Source organism: Lepisma saccharinum, chromosome 9, assembly GCF_977018435.1.
Source record: "Lepisma saccharinum chromosome 9, izLepSacc3.1, whole genome shotgun sequence".
Classification (NCBI taxonomy): Eukaryota; Metazoa; Arthropoda; class Insecta; order Zygentoma; family Lepismatidae; genus Lepisma; species Lepisma saccharinum.
Window position 1 is genome coordinate 70,050,903 of NC_139237.1, and position 23,544 is coordinate 70,074,446.

A 23,544-nucleotide genomic window follows, 5' to 3' on the forward strand; every position below is an offset into this window, starting at 1 on the left:
TGCTCTTTGTTTATCACTGCTCTAAAACGGTAAGAACTTTTTTGGTTACCTTGTATTATTCGCTGTATGACTAGGTATTAATTATATTTGTATGTCTCGTCAACCTTGCCACCTAAGCAGCAGCAGCTTCCACATTTGCAGGTGGAGGCTAAATGAAGAGAAATCACAGAAAGTCAGAAATATATACAAATTTTGAAACATACGAGGGTTACTATTTATATTTTGAGCCTAACAATGAAAAAACAGGAATTTGGCATTGAAAACTGCTTTATTGTTTTTCCAAGTATTCTCCTTTATGGTCAATACACTTTTGCATTCGTTCGAACCATTTGTCAAAGCAGTTTTTACAATATTCTTGAGACACCTCCATAATATGGTTTTTGAACGCATCAACGGCATCTTCCGCCGACGAAAATCGTTGTGCACGCAATTTATTCTTGACATTCGGGAACAAGAAGAAGTCATTGGGTGCCAAATCAGGACTGTACGGTGGATGACCCATCAATTCGATTTTTTGACTGTTCATAAAGTCGGTTGTTAGACGAGATGTGTGACAGCTGGCATTGTCTTGATGAAGAATGATCCGACGGCGTTTGTTTGTTTTCCGTATTTTACCGAAGACCTCTGGCAAACAAATTGTTGTGTACCATTCAGAGTTGACCGTTCTACGTTCCTCTAAAGGCACAGTTGCCACATGACCAGTTTTCCCGAAAAAACAGGCGACCATTTGTTACGATGTGCTTCGAGCACAAACAACTTTTGTTGGATTGGGTTCATCTTGAAACACGATTAAATTCGTTATACCAGCGTTTCACAGTGACAAAGGATGGTGCTTCATCGCCAAACGTGGAAGTAAGTTGATCGATGCACTCTTGTCTTGATAATCCATGTCGAAAATCATAAAAAATTATCGCACGAAAATGTTCACGAGTTAATTTCATTTTATTGTTGTCGCGCAATCTCCAAGGCAACATAAACAACACAAATCAAGCTATTGACAAAACATTTGAAGTACGTTATGGTCAATAATGCCAGATGATTCCGTGCAAACGTCAAATCGCACCTAAGTTCAATCAGTGTTGCCAAGGCTCAAAATATAAATAGTGTCCCTCGTAGTACTTACAGAGCATGCAGACGGCTGTAAAAAAAATGCTACATACCTAGTTTTCTTCCTTAATTGAAACGTGGTTTATTCTTCATTGTATACTGCTGTTTGTGAAAATTGCAACACCCAGAAATAATGGCCCAAATGAAACCAAACTCGGAGGAAGTGTAGAACAGTGTACCAGCAATAAGTGATTAGGATTGCAGAGAGATGGTGTGTACATAGGCCCAGCAGCGCCCTCTCTTGTGCGACCGGAAAGGTCAGTGTTACGCCAAGCTCAGTCAGTGAAGAGCCGTCAAAGGAAGTGGAAACTTGAAAGCAAGTGCTGGTATGCCTCGTTGACGTCAAAGGGTGCAATATCAGCATGTGAGTGAGTTCGAATGGTGCAGAAAGATAAGTCTCCTGGAAGCGGGTTTGTCATATTATGACATTTCGGCTCGTACAGGGCATGCTGCTACGACAGTGATCCGTGTTTGGAGCCAGTGGATAGAAGAGGGTCGTACACAGCGACAGGACTGGACTACGCAATGTGACCACAGCACAGGATGACCGCCATCTTGTCCGCATGGCTGTAACGGACTGTACAGCTTCATCCACAGTCTTGGCTCGACACTGGAGCACTGCAACGGCTGTGGACCTGTCTGCGTCGACGATTCGATGCCGTCTGCTGCAGGCTGGACTGGTGGCACGCATGCCAATGCGTCAGTTTCCATTGTCCAGAAACCACAAACGCCTCAGACTGAAATGGGCACGTGAACGCCCTCGCTGGCATGATGAATGGCAAAATGTAGTGTTTTTAGACGATTCTTGCTTCAACTTGTCCTACAGTGATGGCCACATACGTGTTAGATGCTACCGTGGTGAATGCAATCTGGCAGCCTGCATTGTTGAGCGGCATAGCAGACAAAAGCCAAATGTGATGGTTTGAGGTGCCATTGGATACAACATGTGATCTCACCTCCTACGTATTGAAGGCAATCTGAACAGCAACCGCTACATCAGGTAGGTTTTAGAGCCTGAGGTACTGCCCCTCCTTCAGGCAACTGCACATGCCATACTTCAGCAGGTCAATGCCCGACCACATGTGGCGAGGAATGTGAAAGCAGTCTTCGAAGAACGACGGGTACCACTGCTTCCCTTGCCTGTACGTCCACCTGACATGTCGCCCATCGAACATGTCCGGGATATGGTTGGTTGGCAACTTGTTCATCATGGTCCTCCAGCAACCCCTCTTGATGGTTTGTGGACTCGCATACAAACTGCATGGAGGGAGATTCCCCAGGAACATATCCAGGCCCTCCTTGATTCCATGCCACGACGTGTAGAGGCTCTGTTTGCAGCACGTGGGGGCTTCACACCATACTGAATTCTCAAGGTCAGAGACCATGTACAGGTCTGTAACCCTAATCATTTGTGTATTGGCATGTACCTAACCTGTGATACAAAGGCTGTCACAGAGAAGGTGAGACAGATTTTTTCCTGGCTTGGTAACACTGCCTATTGTTTCGGCACTAGTCGTGTCGTGTAGTATGACTCATTCTGTTTCCGTAGCAAGTTGTCACATGTTGCGAAACCACGTTAGTGAGCAGCTGTGTTGATTTACGTGGAACGTGTTTCATTTGCCCCTCCAGGTTTTTGTGTATAACATTGCTTTTCGCGATGAGTATTCAAGATGAACAGCGACATGCCATAAAATTTTGTTGGCGTTTAGGGAAAAGTGCTGAGGAAACATATGCAATGTTTCAACAGGCATATGCCGATCAAGACAGACTGAGTAGAGCCACAGTATTACCAAGGAGTCATTGAGACTCTGCGACAGCACGTAGCAAAAAAGAGGCCGCATTTGAAGAACTCCTTCAAATTGCACCACGATAACGCACGTGCGCATACCGCGTGGGCTTTTCAGGATTACACAACGAAGAGAAAAATAGAAATTTTCCCACATCCAACATACAGCGCGGACCTTGCAGCCTGCAACTTTTGGCTATTTCCACTTTTAAAGACCGCTTTACGTGGTCGTCATTTCATGGCAAACAAAGAAGTGATCAAGGCAGAACAAGTTTTCTTCAGTTCGCTACCTGACGACGAATTTTCACAGGAGCGTATGGATGCTTGCTTAGCTGTCAATGGTGCCTATTTTGAAAAAGATGTACGTTTACTCGATATGGCTGATTCTGAATAAAAATTTTGTGGTTTGTAATTTTTTTGTTTCATTTTCATGATTCTTGGAGGGGTCCATGTACATGCTTGTCTTTTAACTGCTACGCAGTCACGACATTTTGACCTATTGCGCTCATTTTGGTATCAATCGGCAGCTAATGAACTAAAGTTTCACCCTAGTACATTTGCTAACCAATGGAGGTCGCTGTTTTCCTATACAGATATTAGTCTCACCTTCTATGCGACAGCCTTTGTATAAAGTTCATTTCAATCATACGTTTCCTTCTTGGTGTTGCAATTTTCACAAACAGCAGTGTACATGAGATCAACCACCCTGGGAGTCAAACCCAGGATCCTGTGTGGTAGTCAGACTCTCTTTTCGAACGTCAATATGTTGGACATTTGGTTGATCAGTCGATCCTGATCCATTGTTTCCAGAGGAAGACAATCTAGCAGTATCTCATTCAACATTTCACTCGCGACATAGGAAAACAAGATCATAAACACTTCGTGATTCTATCTTCTCGCGTTTACAGTAAGTTAACCACCGCTCGGACCACAAACCCTACTTTAAACTATCTGACTGACATCAATTGTCCACCAAATCAACAGATGAACCGACCGCTTCGATGTTTCTCCGAATTTTCAGAAAGTTGCCTTTTCCTCCTTTGTATGGCAGGTTATTAGCAGGAGGGTTGAGTGCATGTGAGAACAACCGCTGTCATTCATTCCAGTGCCAAAAAAGGGACAAGCAATAGAATTCTGTTCTTGAGAATTGGAAATGCATGGGCATATCATTTCTGAGCCATAAAATAATTAACCCAGAATGTTCTAGCCACCTGCAGCTAAATTTTCCTGTTTGTGTCACCATGGTGCCAGTGCAATGCCAGATGAAGAGAAAGTGTGCATTTTGGGGGATTCAGGATCTGGTGTGCAGCAGGGAGGAAAAGTGCATTTTCAGTAGGTCTCTGACTTCCCTGACTGAGGCAGACCATAAAACCATTAACTGCATCCTCTGTCAATACATCTGTTTTTGTTCAACAAGCAAAAAACAGGGAAATAAGAAATGCCTTGCTTGGGTTTGTACTACTGAAAATTGAAGAAGTGTTTCAAACTGCAAGCAAAATTTACTGAAGAATAATTTTGCAATATTTGTCATCAAACAAAGTAAAATTTCCAGCAAATACAGAACAGTTTCCCGGGGCCACATGGACGTTTGCCGGGGAAAGTGCCCCCATGCACCCCCTAACAACGTTCCAGGTTTCTCATGAACTAGAATTGTAAGAATTTTGGGGAAGAGCAACAACTGTGCACAATTAAAAGAAAAGAAAATTATTTTAAATCCTTTTTTGTGAAAACGTTTTCATGTTCCCTTTTCCTTCCCACAACATGCATCCTGTGCATAACAGGTTGAATGATAAATGGCATTACCGTCTCCAAGGAATCTTAGTGTCCCCGTAAACTCCGTGCCCTCATTTTGTGTAACATTTTTTACAGTTTCTTTAAAACTTACAATATTATTATATGGTACATATAAAGCTAAATTTATGGGCTATTACCAAGTATAAAACATCTGTTATGGGAGTAATTTATACTCTACTTTACACCTGAAAAACAGGCACCATCCTGAAAAGTTTGGATCAGTTGAAGTTGTTTAATTTGAAGTTGGCATTTTTTGGTCCCTTGAACTTTGTATTAACGAGGTTTTCCTGTCTCTGCTAACCTGAAGATGACTGAAAATTAAATAATGTATATAAAAGAAATGTAGGCCAGAAATTAGGGATGGGACCGATTAATCGGTACTCTATCGGTATCGGCCAATATAGGCATATCGGTGTATCGGTTTATCGGTAAAATTACCCATAATTTTACCGATCCGATATATCGATAAATATCTGATAGTTTTGTGCAAAATTCTGCCATTCATGTAATTTTTATGGATAATCTCCATGCCCTACTTTTTTTAAAAAGTAAATGTCTAAATACGCAATTTCTCTTGCACTGCAGTCACTTTGAAACACACATTTTTTAAGGAGGTCAATGAACCTTTCAGATTCTTCCAGGACCATTTCTAATTTTATATTGGATCGGTAGAATATCGGTTATCGGTATCGGTAAATTTTATATCGGTACTTTATCGGTATCGGCCAAAATTTCATATTGTCCCATCCCTACCAGAATTACACATAAGGCATGTTAAGCATTTATAAATACAAAGTGGGTCCATGAAAACCAAAGTGTTTCTGAGTTGTGTGTTTAGTGCATTGACATGATTCAAAATATAACAATCGCTTACTTATATAACTTATATACTTAAGAAACTTACTTGTTCTCATTGGTTACAGGAATCACTTTGCCTCCCGGAATCAGCTCGTGTGTCACAATGCGACCCATGCAGTCTTCGTCAACGGAGAATGTGAGATCCAGATCCTGTACATCTCCCTCATGGTGCTTGATGAAGGTAAGGCTTCTGTACAGCTCTCTGTCTAAAGATGGAAGCTCATCGATTGAGCTGTAGAATGCTTGATGCTGTTGGCCCAGCAACTGACTCAAGAAAAATGATGCAAAAGGAACATCTACGAGTATGCCCTGGAACAAAAATGACCCGATTTTAACCATCGCCAATAACCCTTAGTACATGATTGGCTAAAAACAAAACCACGCAAGTTATGCACTGCAGATAGTATTTCAGTTCTTGCTTGTTCATTTATATACATATCAAGGTATGATATACAGGAGTGACAAAACAATGCATTTTTGTTAGTGTTTTTGACACATACATTTTGAAAATATCAGTTTTTTCTAAGATAAATTATGCAATGTTATTTAAAATGTAACATACTTTTCAACGTCCGTTTTTGGCTTAAATGCTTTACATGTAATAATGACAAAAATTAAATATTCACAATGTGCAATAAATTAGGGTTCCAGCGGGAGACTTCCAATTTTCAAATTGACCCAAAAATTATTATTTTGTTAAAAATGTAGTTGTGTATTTTCCATTTTTTTTTTTTTTTTTTGTCAAAATTGGGGCTGGGGAATACATGTCCTCGAAAACTGGCCTGAAAATATTGGGTTATTTCCTAGGCAATGGTTTTCTTGCAGTTATTCAGAAAATCATAGAAAATGTGTTGCTGTGTGGTATTTCTTAACAATTTTTTCTGAAATCTACAATGCGTCCTTTTCCCACATATACATAATATATAACATTTTATATACATTTTCTCAATTTATTAATGTTTTTCTGTAACAATTTTTGGATCAAAAAATATACATTGTAATAAAAGTTCATGAAAAAATATTTTCAATACATAATACAGAAATAATTAATGAAAAATAACATATAAACTTATTCTTGGGATCGAAATCATCACTATAACTTGACAAGTTTAAAAACAAGATGCTGCAAATTGCTGTTGCGCAGCTCACACCACATTTAACCACTCTATTCTCAGCAGCGACGGTGGTTTGCAGTGTTGCAGCCTGGAGGGAGAGGAATGGTCCGAGGATTTTCAACGAAATTTGTATTCGCTTTTTCCTAGGCTGTTTTCTACCTGTCGGAGTACAGACTCTTTTCCTTATTTTAAAACTTGAACTCCCCGATGGTGCAGTGGTAGCATCATCGCCTTGTAATCAAGGGATCCCGGTTATAATATGTGGAGGCACATAGTGGTTTGGATGGTGTGAAAGCAACAAACTAATCTTAAATAGCGAAAAATGTTACCAAATGTCATATACTCGAAACACTACATCAATAAAATACGACTATTGCATAAATAAACAAAAATTAAAATGGGTAGAAACAATCAAAGATCTAGGAGTTCTGTTTGATTCTAAACTTACATTTCACGCACACGTTAACTTTGTAACAAACGAGGCTAATAGACTTCTGGGATTTATAATGCGTACATGCAAAGAATTCAAAAATGTCGGAAGCTTAATGATGCTTTATAATGCTTACGTTAGAGTGAAAATTGAATACGCAAGCATAGTGTGGCACCCTCAAACCCAGCAAGATATAAACAAAATAGAACAAATTCAAAGTAAATTCTTAAGACACTTAAAGTACAAACTAGATGGTATATACCCTCAAATGGAATCCCGTGAGAACCTTCGATATTTTAACCTAACAACTCTCAACAACAGACGTATCATGCATCAGCTCATTTTCCTCCACAAAATTTTAAATAATCTCATTGAAGCTCCTTTTGCCCTGTCACAGCTCGGCTTCTATGTCCCCTCAAGCAAATTACGACCAAGAAGGCAACTCTTCAGCCTCCGTCATAATAGAACCAACGCTCTGACACTATCCCCAATTTGGAATATGTGTAAAACATTTAATGATACCATCAAAAGTGAAAACAGTGTGGACTTATTTTGCCCGACCGCAATTTTGAAAAGGAATATAGTAAAATTACATAAATTACGATAGAAGACTTGTATGTTTGTTAAATGTTTTCTGTCTATATACTACATTCATCTGTGCAATATTTCAATAATGTTATCACAAAATTATTGTATAATGAATGCCATTAATGGGTAATATACCTGTTGCATTCAATTTGTGAAATAAATAAATAAATAACTGTAGGTCCAGTCCGATTAGCCTTACTGTGCATAAAGTAAACATAAAACAACAAATCAATCCAATCCAATTCTTTTAAAACTTGAGAAACCATCCACTTAGATACTCCCGTGGTGGCGCTTATGTCCATTCATGATATAGTCCTAAAAGTAAAATGAATAGAAATAAGAATCTTGATATTAGACTTGTTTATTGGAGTTATTTCTATTATTATTTTGGTTGTATGCGTTTTGATTAGAGTTGATATAAGTTTATGTAACTCCTTCTGATTTTGCAAATATGTTGCAACATTGTAAATAATTTATCTGGCCTGTCCTCTAAGGGGCTTTCCAGAGCAGATTGTGGATTTCGTTGGACCCGGTATGATTTGATTTTTGCATTTGAAAAATATGCAGCCAAGAGTAAAGAGCAAGAACATTTCAATGTTATAAAAAATAACACAGGCAAGCGTGTTATCAGATTGCTTTCTTGTTGTACAATAAACAAAAGAACCCCCACCCCACTCGGCTTTAAAAAAAACCAGGCCACTGCTCGATGTCGCATTCAGAAAATGAAGTCATTCGCCCAGAAGTTTCTCTTCGTTATAAACCTTAACGTGCGTGCGTAATACTACAGTTTACGATCCACGCACCGCACGCATTTTCAAAGACCGGATTAAATCAAATGAACCACTGATAAACTGATATGAACCTGCACGGTCACACCACACAGTAAAAATCGTTTGTTATATATGTTTTAGCTTAATTTAGCTGAGGTGGCACCACTCGTACTCTCAAGTCCATACCAGTACATAGAAGAGTGGTGGGGAGATGACGTAATAGGAAGTGCTCCGCAGCGATCTGCGCATATCGAGACTTAACTTGTCAGGCTATAACTGCGAAATTCAAAGGGGATCCTTGTAAAGAATTTCCACAATGTGCATAAAAATTTGCTCAATGCTATTCTCACGAGTATAAGCAAAAGAGCAACATAATTCGGAACAAGTGCACGTGAAATTCAACAACAAAGAAAATGAGACATCTAGTGTTTGGAATTTGAAAGGGGTGGTTACAACATAGGTTCACAAGAGACATGGTGCGATTATAGCCCGTCCTTCATTCACAATAAGAGTGTATAGCGAAGGGAAGGCTATGCAGGTCAGGTCGCCTGTCTTATTGGACAGTAGCTGTATGATTAACTATGTCCGTTGCTTTTGCAGAATGTGCTAAAGTTCTAAAATTTAGTAAAAATGTGAGGGACTGAACCTGGGTCTTGGCACCAAATTATCAAGATAATCTCTGGTTTCAAACCCATTCCAAAGAATGTCACACACATTCCAGGATTGCTTGCTTTGCAGAAAAACACAAATATACTTCATAATGCTTACCTCATAGACTGCTTTCCCTAGCATCCTCCCAACAAACTCAAACAGCTGAAGATGGTTGTCCTGATGATATGATGTAGGAGAAGGATACAAACGCTCTTCGCTTGTCACACGGAACAAGTTTAACGATGGGTCAAACACTCTTTTTATAGTCTCTTCAAGAAATTCTGAAAGTAAGTTCAACACAAATTATGTTACTATACCTGCCTGACAATGTGAAATACCAATTTACAAACTTATCACACTCGATAAAAATAATGCAAAGAAAAAAGATGTTCCCTGTACACTGCATCATACTATGATTGAGGTATTGACATCGCATGAAAGTTTCACTAGGGTCCTCAAATTCTATTCATGTTTGGGGACTAAAAGACGTGGTTGATAAAAATTAAAGCGAGTAACTAATTTATATCTGCGAAACTTACTTGTAGAAGTTCTACTAATTTTGGTGGTCTCTTGTCACCATTCGCTTGGGAACTCATTGCTTTACTGCTAGATTCGCTTCCAGTTCCTGTTGTTTCCCTTCGTTTCCACTAGGAGCGCTAGTGTAGCCAGTTCGTCTGCTGCGTGCAATTTGTTTAAGTTGTAGCAATAGCGGGAGCCAAACATGATGTGCCTGACCACTGTCAATGTTCAGATCGAAGTGCATAACTGTGTGCATCTCTTTGATTTTGGTTTGAATCAGTGTGTACGAGGTATGCCTGACAAACTTTTTTGATGATCATAAATACAAATCTTTCACTCCATCTTTTCTAAACACATCTATAGTTGAAGTAAGTCTCTGGTGACAATGATGAATAGACTCTCTAGGGCTGTCTGTCAGCTGAATTCTGGAAGGATTTCCAAGCTTTTGGTAGCTAACGTGACTCTATTCCTCTATTGCACAATAATGTTATTTCAACTATACCTAGGATTAATTTTTCTATTGCATCTGGAAATCATTTAGTCTGAAATTCTGAAAATTGACCTACCTTTGAACACACCATCTTGGTCAATGCCAGCTTCATCCAACCCTTGTTCATTGATGAACTTCACTCGAATAACACCTTTCAAAGCTTGGGGAGGTAGCAGGGCCAGCTGCCTATAACCGTCCTCCACAATTCTGGATCTGCAAAGAATATAACAAACTATTTCCTACCACCCACAAGAAAATATTTCACATTGATAAAAACCTCATGAAAACCTAACATGGGTTCAGAGTATTGGATTTCACATTAACATAACAATAACCCATGGAAGGACTTTGGCCTATCTCCCGACTGCCAGTCTACCTCCCACAATCCTACCAAGAGGTGTGGAGATTTGCAAATGGAAATGGGGTGATATGGTCAGCACGTTGAACCCTCAGCTGTTATAGGAGATTTCCCAGACCAGGGTTACGCTACTCACTAGTAGCTCCCCAATTCCCTCACAATGGTGGGTTGCCACCAAGCCTACACACAGGCCAAAAACCCAGAGACTGAACTCAGGTGGACTCGAACCCATGCCGTCCCACAGAGTCCAAAGTACAGCACCTTAGATCGCATGGCCACGGAGGACTGGATTTCAAATTATCTGATATATTTCAGAAGCAACAGATAATCTGGATATCTGAATATCTGGATAATCCCGACATCCAAATAATATGGATAATTCAGGTATTCGGATAATCTCCTGATTACTATTAACTATTTCAGGTTCAGTAAGTTATTATGGTAAGCATAGTTTCTGAAATTTATGAAAAAATTACCGAATAAACGTTCAAATATCCTCACATGTAAAATGGATAAACTACAAAACTATCCAGATATCAGAAAATTATCCACATTTGGCCATTCCTGATACAGAAGTTTTCACATGATTTAGCTTTATGTTTCCTTCTTTACAATATATTTAATGAACTACACACAGATAATGAATATAATTAACACTTTCATGTTGTTCAAGTACATGTAGTACATGAAGAAAAAAGCACTTTTATATAAAGTTCTGGAAATACATGGATGCATCTGAGAAAGGTTTAAAAATAATAGATGTTGATGTACAAAGCTAGTAAGTGTAGCAGAGATTTCTTTCCTCTTAATCATAACACCCAATATGTTATCACCACATGACACTTTCAAGGAGTCTAAATACTATGGAAATTATGGAATATGCACAATTAGGGTATGGTTATAAAGGAATACATATAAAGGGTGGTCCAAAAGACTTTACAACTTTGTAAGTGTTGGGTTGTTGTCATTTTGTAAGGAAATACATCACGTTTGACTAGCGTTGTACAAAATAGTACCAAATTCCACCACTGCATGAGCCAGTGGCAGTTCCATTCAAAATAGCTATTTTCACAAGTCAAGAGCTAGCTTGTTGTGTGTTTTGGCCACATCCACTTCTAACAAGATGGTGCACAACTTCATTGAAGTCTGGCATATCCTCAATAAATGATTTCCAAGTCGATGGATAGGTCAAGGTGGGCCACTTGCATGGTCACCTTGTTCGCCTGACTTGCACACCCCTTGATTTTTACTTTTGGGGGGGTTTCATTCATCAACCTGGAAACTAGTTATGGAGAATACACTGGACTTTGATGAGGTAGTGAGGTAGTGCACCATTGTGTTGTTAGTGGATGCAGCCTTCAAACCAAAACACCCAGCAAGCTCGCTCTTGATGTGTGAAAGCAGTCATTTTTAATGGAACTGCCGCTGGTGCTTGCAGAATTCATTTATTTATTTATTTACCAGAGAATTCCAAATACAGCTTTGGCCATTTTACATTGGAATGTAATAACAATGGAAATAACAAAAAATAACGATGTAAGTAACAATAAATAATAATAACATAAACTAAAATACCTCATTTTTTCCCTTCATACTTCGCGTTTGTGCATACATACATATGAGATAAAGTGACTGGTTTCAAAAATATCAACTTGGTTTGGTAGAGTGTTGTATTGGCCGGGTAGTCTGTGGAAGAGAGAACGTTGTATTAGACTTAATCTGGGTTTCTGATACGTGAAAAGCTGAATGCTCCTTGTGGTGCGAGATGGTACTCGAAAGTGAATTTCCTGAAGAAGGCGATCACTTCTTATGTTCCCATTGGTTATTTTATGGAGGAAAATATGGTCTGCAAGTATGTGTCTATCATTAGGGGTATGGATATTTAGCATTTTCAGAAGGATGGACTTTTGTAAATGTTTTGTGGATGGAATTCGGTGGCGAACAATGGCCAGGAAGAAATTTAGAACAGAATTTAGTCTATCTAATTTTGAGGGGCATGCCATAGACCAGATTGGAGAACAGTATTCAAGTTTAGGTGAAACGAAAAATTTGTAAAACGTGCCGAGAGCAGACAGGTTGTTTATTTCAGTAAAACGATAGAGGAGACCCAGCGTACGCATGGAACCCTTAGTGACTGCAGAGATGTGTTCAGAAAAGGAGAGTTTCTCATCAAATATGATGCCTAAGTCCTTCTGTGCGGCAACCCTTTGAACGCAATTGTTTTCTATGAAATATTGCATATTAAATGTGTTTTTCTTTAAGGAGAAGGTCATGGTGGTACATTTCTGAGGATTAACTTTCAGGTTCCATATTTGACACCACTTTATTAGAGAATCTAAGTTCTTTTGCAAAAGTGTCATGTCATTTAAATTTGATATTTTACTGTATGTTTTGCAATCATCGGCGAACAAAAGAAGGTTTTTACAAGAGTCAGAGAGATATGGAAGATCATCAAGGTAGAGGATGAAGAGAAGAGGTCCAAGAACACTGCCTTGGGGAACACCAGAAGATCCACCTCGACATGAAGAAGAGGTTCTGGAAAGTACAACCTTTTGTTGTCTGTTTCGGAGGTAGTGTTTGAGCAGAGAGAGAAATTTCCCACGAATATTAAAACGATGAGATAATTTGTGTAGGAGGTAGTTGTGGTTTATAGAGTCGAAGGCTTTGGAGAAATGAAGATAAATTACATCCAGTTGAGAGTTTTCAGATATACAGTTGATAGCGTCAGATAATACAATGCTCAAGTTAGTTAAGCAGGAGCTGCCTGGTAAGAAGCCGTGCTGTGCTGTATGTATGTATGGAGAGGTGAATTTGTAAAGTCGGTCCTTTATTATTTTTTCACAGGCGATAGAAAGTGGTGATAACAGCAAAATGTGTCTATAAGAAGCAACAGCATCCTTGTCGCCAGATTTATATAACGGCACCACATTAGCCTTTTCCCATGAATCCGGGAATGTTGCCTCATTGAAGCATCTGTTTAATAAAATTGAGAAGGGAATAGCGAGAGAAGAAGAAGTGTTTTTGAGGAAAATAGAAGGGATTTCGTCAGGACCATTTGTGCGATTTTCAGGCAACGAAGATAGAATGCTTAGAACTTCTCCCGGAGACGTGGAGAGAGATGTCAGAGTGTGACAGCAAACTGGAGCGAGATTAGGAAGAGAAGAAGCCGGTGTATTTGACACTATATTTTTAGAGAAAAAGAAGTTAAAGAGATCAGATCTGTCAGGGCCCTCTGCGTGTGCTGTTCCATGCTTAACTTCGAAAGGTATTCCGGAATTTTTCCTCCTAGACTTGATGAGTGACCAAAAACATTTGGGATTTGATTTGATGTTGTTTGCGATAGCGCCGATGTATTCACTATACTTAATTTTTTGCAGCTTTTTACAGTGGCATCTTAAATCGGTGAAGGTTTTTCGAGTGTACTTGTTAGGAAATTGTTTCCAGAGATCCCATGCTTTTTTACGGTTTCCCAGGGCAAGTAGGAGTTCAGAGTCGAACCAAGAAGGAAACTTCCATGATTTAGTTTTCTTAAGTGGTACGTAATCTTTTATCGCTGCGTGAATCACATCTGTCAGCACGTCACACGCATCCTCCAAACTTTCACTTTCCAGAATCGTCCAGGGGATGGAATCCAGCACCGAACGGATGTCGCTCCAGGGTGCTTTGTCCCAAACGAGGTGTTTGCATCCGGGGGTGGTAGGTCGTTGACTCCTCAGGTGGTCTGGAAGCCAGAATTCAGCGTTCAGTGATTCGTGGTCCGAAGGGATGAGGTTTCTTGAAGGGGTGACGTGCACTGAAGGAAGGGAGGAAACAATGTAGTCAAGGTTGCTGTTTTTCCGAGTATTGTGCAAGTTGTGCTGGTGAAGTGCGATACCATGAATGAAGTAATCCATGAAATAGCTGTTCTGGTTGTCTTTTGCAATGCCGTGTGTGGAGTCTGTCCATGTGAGAGAGAGGTTAAAGTCTCCGAAAAGAATTACATCTCCCATAGAGGATGCTGACAGCTCTGAAAGGTAGCAAGCCTCTAGAACTGCCGGAGGGAAAGTTTTGTGCGGTCTATAAAAACAGCCAATGAATAATTTGCTTTTTTTGGCGAGAAGCACTCCACCCATAATATTTCACAATCACGCTCTAGGTCACCTCGCACCACACTTTTCCACTTGCTATTCACACAAAGCATCACTTCCCCGCCCCTTGATCCTCTATCCTTCCTGTATATGTTGAAGTTTTGCAAAAAGTGCAGTTCACAATCAAGAACGCTGTCATTAAGCCACGTCTCGGTGATTGCAATGCAATCTTGTTCCATGAAATATGCAATCTCCATAGTGCAGTCAGTGAGCTTATTTTTAATGCTCTGCACATTTTGATAGTAAGCGTCGAATCGGTTTCCCATCGGCATTGGGCCTGGGTTCAACTTAATGTCTCCACACAACATCACAAGGAAGAGAAAGTTCAACAGCCGGTGATTCGAGGGCTAACCTTGGCCGCTGTCCATACAATGTGTCTCCCTCGGCGAGGCTGGAAAGCTCGCCAGGAAGATGCCTGCCGCTGGAAAAACAAAACTTCTCTCACTGCATTTCCATTCACTAAGGCTATTGTTTTTGCCATGGACACTGTTCAGAAGCCTGACACTCGTGCACAGTAAAATAACACAGAAATAAACAACGATCGCCAAAAAGCCGGACATTTTCAGAGCGTGATCTGACAGCTTTCTACTCCTGGCAGCCATCTTGGATCTATTCCACAATACTAGTCAAACTTGACGTATTTCCTTACAAAATGACACAACCAGTTCTGCAGCATTTTTAAATACATTTCTATACACTGTTTGGCATACCTTTACCCTCAAAGGGGTTATGTGCCATAGAAATTTAATTTGCCAAAGCTATTCTGATAGCTACTTCAATTTGTACGAGTCTCTCGTTGAAATAATGCCAAGTACAAAAGCACAAACATGCACACACACACTCCTAAAACTGTACTGCATTTTGAGAACATACCTGTGAACAGTAATGAGTGTTGACTGTGGTGATGCACACGCAGACTCTGTGAGGCCAAGAACCATCTTTTCATTCGCAACGTACTTGCGAAACAGCAGAACTCTCTCTTCATGAGGTATTATGTGTGGAACTTTCTGCAGTAAAATCTGAAGCAATGCACACAAATACATATAACCCACTCAGAAAAGCACGCAAATTAATTAATACACGAGTAAAATGAAATAAACAGAACTCATAAACTGGTGTATCAGTATCGAAAAGTATTGGTCAGAATTTATTTACAGATACTATACTTCAAATCACAAACCCTGACACCTTCTGTAAACAAAACCACCTGCATGCAGAAAGCATTGCAAACTCATAGAAGTAAAATAATCCACACGAAAATCCAGCGTTGTTACAGGATTCATTACGTAAGGTAAAACAATGGCAAATTTGTAGTATGGGATACGCTGCCGCAAATGACGTCTCACTTTAAACCCAATGCTCTTTCTTTTTTTACTTATTGCTTCACCTTTATGGTTAACTCTTTGCACCAGTAATCATTTCCCATAAATTTGTCTTCTTTCTTTGAATATATTTTACTTGGTGACTTGCATTTTTTTAGACAAAATGATATAACATGGTAATGCATATTTCTAAGGTTTGATATAGATAGGAGTGTATTTGAAATTTATTTGTACATTTTATGTAAATTGTATCTTATGTAAATAAAATATATAATGGGCATAAACAGCCATATGCATTGCTGTAAGTCCAATAAATATATTGATGATGATCAAAACAAGACAAAAGTTCGTAAATTTATTGCGGTTGGAAACTTTGACAAGCATCCTAATAACGATTTTTGTTCCGCCAAATATAGTGCACTTCGTAAAATAACTTGGTGACATGGCAAGGCAAGATTAGTGTGAACATTTTGTAGTAATATAACTTTCAATGAGCTTAGAGATTTGTGTACATAATGATATTTTATAACATTGGTTATTTTCTAAAAATAATCATGTGAACAGCAAGGAAGTAGTGCAACTTAGTAATATTGCCTGACTTAGCCTTAGAAAAATAACATGCCGAGTTCTATGCGTGAGGGAAAGTCTCCGTTTACTCCGAGCTTGCTTTCAAAACACCAGCAAGGACAGAATTTGAAAAGAGGTGAGAAACAGATTGTACTCAATATTTATGTAACGTTCTGTCAGTAGTATCCTGAGAAACCAGTAAATGAAGTGGTTAAGTTGGTATCCCAGTGCAGTGGTGTGTCAGTGTCTGCAGTTTTAAGGGTCATGAAAGAGAGAATGACCGGGAGAGTAACAATGTATGCGGCTGCATATTCGTCTGATGTTTTGAGAACGGGTTCTCACATTCAGAGGCTCTTATATAAAATGAATAGGTGCGGCGAACTATGAGTGTAACAGCAGATGATTGCGGTCATGGATCAGCTGACGCGGAGTGATACATCGAATCGGTGAGACCGTTTGTTTACAGAAGGTCTCAGGGATGGTGATTTAGACCTTAGTTGATAGTTTTCCATCATTTTGGTCTTTCACAGTGTCTGCAAAAATGTTACACGACACTTATCTTGGAAATGATGCAAAATTTGAATTTTTTATTGCACAAGTTGTGTGAAAAACTGTATTTTTTTTATTACCTAACAAGTATCTTAATACAGTAGAACTCAGATCTTACGTTCCCACATTTTACATTTTCCCGCATTATACGAGGGTTATTTTTTAAGTAAGGTCCATTTTACACTAAAAACGAAGTAAGTAAATGTTTTTCAGAAAAACATTTATTTTCTGAATTTACATACACTTCTCTATTTTTCTACATAATTTCCTTGCCGGTTTAAACATTTATCATAACGAACTACAAGTTTTTGGATACTCTCCTCATAGAACTCTGCCGCCTGTGATTATAGCCAGTTACTCACGGAAGCTGAGTTAATTGTTATTCCTTGTGGCAAACAGTACATTAACAAAACACCCTGCCTGTCCCGAAACACAGTTGCCATGATGATGCTCAAAGAATGCAGGGAGCCTAGCGACTACCACCTCTTCAGCCATTTTCAGAAGTGAAAATGACCGTGAGTAACTGGCTATCATCACAGGCAGCAGAGTTCTATGAGGAGGGTATCCAAAAACTCGTAGTTCGTTACGATAAATCTTTAAACCGCAAGGAAATTATGTAGAAAAATAGAGAAGTGTATGTGCATTCAGAAAATAAATGTTTTTTGAAACACATTTACTTACTTAGTTTTTATTTTAAAACGGACCTTACTTAAAAGATAACCCCCGTGCATTTGATCATCATGGTCCCAACATAGCAAAATGTTTTAAAACTTACTATTATAAAATGATTTTGTAGAGATTCAAGTGTAGTAAATAATAAAAATGATCACATCACATAAATGTCTGATACAATTTCTGGTCCAAGTGAGATATCAGCTTACCTGGTTGGCCTTCTTTCCCTTCTCCAGGTCATTCATGAAGGAACTCACGCGGACATCTTTGATCAGCCAATGGTTATCAGCGGTGTAACTCCGTCTGCAGTCCCTCCGGTACAACACCATCAGTAAAGTATGCACCGATGGAAACAGTGCATTGGAATTCAGGTTTTTCACATCTGCAACAAAACATTTGCAAAGATTCAAATTTAGGATCGCAGCAATATTACCTTGTATACTAATTATTTTACATTGTTGTTCTTCCTCTTGGGTCAAAACAATGATATGGAATATTATTGCATTTCCTCAAATAGTCCTTGTCTTCGAGCTTGATATTGAAGAGAAGAAGATATTTCTTTCACTACCTTTAAGGGAAAGAGTGACAGTTGCGCACCAGGTGTGGATATATTTCAATAAGGTCAGAATGGATACTGCTTACTGCTACAGACTATATAACAGAGCATGAATTTGTCCCTATGTATAAAGGTAAAAGAAAGAAAGAGAGAAAGAGAGAGAGAGAGAGAGAGAGAGAGAGAGAGAGAGAGAGAGAGAGAGAGAGAGAATTTACTTGTTGGCTATTTCGTGTAGTTTTTCTACCACATGTTACTAATTCTTCTTCAACTACCATACCACTGATACAATGGCGTGCCCAAAAAGGGGGGGGGGTTGATGGGGGTTATAACCCACCCTTTAACACAGTATTACTAAAAAAAAAAAAAAAAAAAGAACGTCAGAGGTAGGGAAAGATGACAAAATGAAGGCTGTCTACCAGAGAAAGTGTACATAACCCCTCCCTTTCGATAATCCTGGGCACGCCATTGAACTGATAACAGCCAACAATAGCACACTGGAATATTGAGTTGTCGGCAAATTCACAGTTAATTTTATTGACTGGAGATTTCAATAGTCTGTAACTTTAAGCACAACAATTCCTCTTCTAAAGTAAAACCAAAAAGTTTAGATAAGGCATAAATTACACCACATGCCATCTTTTCACTAAGTAATGAAGTTTAGTTTTGGCATGTACTTACTGTTTTGTCAGAGTTTATTTTAAGTCCATTTTATCCTCAGATAAGACTAAACAGGATTGGATATAGCTTAACGAATCCAAACCATTGTAGAATATGCCTCCACCAGGTATTGATTACATGAAGACAGTGTTATAGATCTAGCACCGTATTTGAAATCCTGGCATGGGAGCAGCGTTTAAGTCATGGGAAACCTGTATATTTTCCAAGGCTTCAGAAATCTTGGTGCTAGTACATCATTTTGCCACCTAAAGTAAAACTCATAAGTCACCTGCTTATATGCATTTACCATGAAGCTTGTATACATTGTTCAGGTTCTGAACTAATTGCTTTCAACTTCTCAACATCAGATACTTTGCACTAATCATTACTGTTTTGCTAAATGCATATCCTATTATATAGTATGGATGGGACATATTTACTGGACAATAAGAATTACCAATATTTTTATGAATCAATTAAATTTGGTTCCTTAGATATGAAATGAACAAAATGAACATGTTTCAACGTAAAAACGTTGAAAGTTAATAAACAAGCACAACAATTAACCAGGGGTGTAAGAGGCACTCCAGTGTGACCCTCACTTCCATGTGGTACGCCCAGGAACAATACTCTAAGCCAACAAGGCTCTGGCACCTGAACCATCCACAGCCAGAATAATTCTCTGTGGGGGTTCAATTATGTCTGTTTGTACCTTCATCCATTTCAACTTATCAGCTTCGTGATTAGCCAAAAGTGGCAGGATAGCGAAGTAAAGAAGAAAAAAATTAACGAACAATTAACCAAATATGGAAGATATTTGAAGACAACTTATTCAACATACCTAATATAAGAGGTCCTTTCAAGAGTGATCTTACTTTTGAAAAGTGACTCATAAATGAGCAACTTACCAAATAGATTCCCCAGAATGCCTTTGTAAATGAACTGGTTCAGAAAATTCGACATCAGCACAAAATCTGCTATCCTAAAAGGCTTCTGTTGTTCGTACATCTCAAGGTCATCTAGAATCCTAGAAGATAATACATGTACACTTAAGAAATAAAAACAGGAAGAAAATTAATGCATTTATATTTCTGAAAATACAAAAAATAGAAAAGGTGTCCCCAACCCGTTGTTCTCAGACCTTCTTCACATTTTCTCTAGGGTTTAAACATTAAAAGTAGCTCAATGAATGGTTTATAAATAAGGCGAACAGTAAATGTTTAAATATATATTATTTTTGGACAAGAACTACACCTTTTTTTATTTCCTTACTGTGGTACGATGGTTATGTGAATATTCAAACAAATGTTCCTATTCCTGTTTTGTTCAAATTACATTCCTTTTGTACTTCAATATATTAATTGTAACGATGAGAATGAAAACTTGTCTTAATCATGTCATGAATGTATTTTGTGAAGAATCTTTCACAACAATTAGTAATTTTTTTATAGTAAATGGTATACTATTCAGATTTTATAACTTTAAAGGATGAATGATTATCAGATTGTAGTGTGGGTATAGGCTCCAAGGCTGGCTTATGCTAATATACTATATTAAAGAACTAAAAAGTAAATATACTGATATTACACAATCACCACGATACATAAATTAGAGATAAAATGTTACAAACATTACAATGACCTCAACAACTAACTTACGTGACGTAATGTGTCATTAAATCACAGAACAATATCAACATCTGAAATTCTGGTGCAGTACACTTCGTGTTCATCGCCAAATGATCGAGGAATGCTTTTAGACCACAGTTTGGACCCAATGTTTGAAGAAACAGCCACAAATTGTACAAAACTTTATCTTGGTAACACAGCCCTGAAATTCAAACAAAAAAGTAAGCAAAGGTACAAGAAGCTTCTCTCATCCAATTATTACTTGCAATTATGGCTTAGCCAGTACGGATACTTGAAAATTGTAACAACTGAGAGTAAATTTGAAAATATAAATGTTTCCATTGCAAATATACCATAGCATTCTACCAGAGTTTTGTTTTAAAATGTTCATAATTGCAAGATAACGATTCAATCACAAAATCATTTCTCCCCATATGGTCGTTGCAAAAATAATGCACATTATGCATGTTGCATAATTTCTAAGAAATTTAGACTTCATGAAAGTGCTACACAGTATTTTTATGGTCTGAGAGACACAAGGACTCAATAAAAGTACCAATCACTATCAGTAATAAAATTCTAGCCAAAACTTTCCAATACGGAATCCAATGGTATCATGATACATTGGGTATTTGAATGAGCTGGCCTACCTGGAGTCATTCAAACCAGAAAAGTACTTGGGAGGAAAATACAAGATGTTTGGTGAAATATGCCTGTAAGATATAATTCGTTATAGGTGAATGACAGTAGTCAATATATCTTTAATGTCTAACAAACTACTTTAATAAAAAATAAATAAGACTTTCAATATTGTACAGCGCTATCATTTGGACATTGTGCCGCTCAAGCATGTGCCTATGTGGCAGTTAAAACCACTCCCTTTGCCAGCCAGCAAGGTTGGATGTGTTATTCGCATTAACTCAAGTGTACAGGGCATTTGGTAGCTTTCCAGGAAGACAGCAATAGAGATAACTGTGGTCTTCAACATGTTATTGACAACAGGTCCCTGTTGCTGGAGTGTGGTACTTCTCTGTTCACCGTGAATGTCAGTATTTGCTCTCATACGGATGGAAGTATCAAGAAGAAAAATTTATATTCGCTTCTGTGCAGTTTGCTAAGGTGGTAAATAATAAACAGATAAGAGCTGAGTGTTGATAAGTATTATTACTGTTGCTAGAATACTACAACATAAGTACACTTTAGAACAAATATGTTTTATGCACAGTTCATATCTGAAAACAAACTCATGCAAAAGTGTGAGTCAGCAATTTTTGAAGTTAATTTTCTCAAATAATATGAGCCGGCCCCTGTGGCGGAGTGGTTAGCACATCGCGCCACGATGCCAGGGGTCCCGGGTTCGAATCCTGGCCTGGGCATGGATATTTGTGAGTGTCCATTCATCAATTTCATCATATCATCACTCATCCCCATCTTCGCAAATTAGCCAAAAGTGGCACAAGAAGCGAAGTAAAATAAAGCAAATCAAATCAAATAATATGAAAAATGCAGTGGTTGAAGTGAAAAATGTTAGCTGTTTGGTCTAACCTTGAAGTTAGCTGGGGGAATGATGACAGTGAGACAGCTGGGGGAATGTTTTGCCAAAATCTTTGCTAGCTGGGAAAATACCATCCCCCTGCATCCCCCCTACCTTCGAGCACTGCAAAAATGTGTGCCGGTACAAGGAAACATATCCAATGTCTCCCGTGATAAAAGTACATAATTACTTTACATGTAAATGTAAAATATTTCAATTAAATAAATCTATATGCTTCAGTTGAGGGGCTGCGGTTGTCCAGTTTCACCGGCGAACAGCATAGTTTCGGCAACCACATGGGCAAGTATTCGAGCGGCACAATGCTTAAATGAAGACACTGTATAAAAATAAAGCCATTAAACAGACATTCACTTAAAATGCTTATCCGTCTTCTGACATTTATAGAATCAACAATGGAAAACCCCTTGCACAACCGAACCACATATTTACCTGTTAGAATATCAAGTTTCAATTGCGTCAGTGTACCTAAAGCCGTCTGGTACAGCGAAGACAGCAAAGCCACTTTTGTACACTCAGGACTACCAAGCTTCCTGTATTTAGCTGCATTTGTTTTATTGGTCCTTTCAAGAGCTCTCCTCAACAGATTGCTCGGCGTGTTCTTCTCGCAAAAGTTCTCGTTGCAACTCGGCGAAGCATCGTCCTGCGAGAGATTCTTACATAGTTCGTAAAGGTTGCTGAACATGACACTTATCATCGGCCCACTCCACAACAGATATAACTGACTCTTGACATGAGGCATAGCTTCGTGAAGTCCATAATCCACGTTCTGCGCAAACCAACCCAGAACCGGATGCCAATGAGTCAAGTTGGACTGCTTGTTCACAACATAATGCTGGCAACTCTCGAGAAGTTTCGTTATCACAAACTGAAATGGATAGAATATTGGATATCGGTATTGGTAAAATTTATAATGGTACCATAAAAATTTTTAAAATTTCATGTCAGCCCATCCCTATTTTATTAACAATACTTTACTTCCAATGAAAGAGTTATGGGAAATATGTAGCTTAAAAATGGTTTGATTGAATTAACATAGGTGGGTGCGTTGGCACATTAGGCCATTTTGCACCCTTCAATCTATATGGGGAAGTATCTCCTGATCTAAAAAAATGTCTTCAAAATTTGAAAACAAAGGGTGTTTGTTTCCCCTTGCGAAAAAGATAAAAGTGCATGGTTATAAAGGGACCTGCACAAGACGAACACAAAACATTAAAAAGTAAGAATGAAGTAAAAGTTGTTTCCTTATACAGTGGAGACAACAAACAGTTGTCCAGCCCTTGCAGCAAGTGGCCATGGGTTAGACGGCTGTGTCCAATATGTAGTCGAGTGAGAAGAACTTCTTCTCGACGAGGATGGGACAAGGATGCCATGCATCTATGGTAGGCTTAATAGCATGAAGCTTGTTCCCCATCACCATATCCCACTCTTCCTGCTCGATTTGACGA

At 38.7% G+C, this 23,544-nt stretch overlaps 1 protein-coding gene across 1 annotated transcript in view; it reads right to left on the reverse strand.

Moving 5' to 3' along the window:
* Positions 1-23,544, reverse strand: part of LOC145992121 (ubiquitin-protein ligase E3B) — a 70,070-nt gene that overhangs the window by 21,868 nt on the left and 24,658 nt on the right. The window contains exons 7-14 of the mRNA XM_083128370.1: positions 22,529-22,964; positions 20,575-20,746; positions 19,825-19,943; positions 17,913-18,085; positions 15,467-15,612; positions 10,185-10,321; positions 9,217-9,380; positions 5,592-5,854 (exon numbers count right to left, since the gene is read on the reverse strand). Coding sequence (XP_082984496.1) covers positions 5,592-5,854; positions 9,217-9,380; positions 10,185-10,321; positions 15,467-15,612; positions 17,913-18,085; positions 19,825-19,943; positions 20,575-20,746; positions 22,529-22,964 — 1,610 coding nt within the window. The remainder of the gene's footprint in view (positions 1-5,591; positions 5,855-9,216; positions 9,381-10,184; positions 10,322-15,466; positions 15,613-17,912; positions 18,086-19,824; positions 19,944-20,574; positions 20,747-22,528; positions 22,965-23,544) is intronic.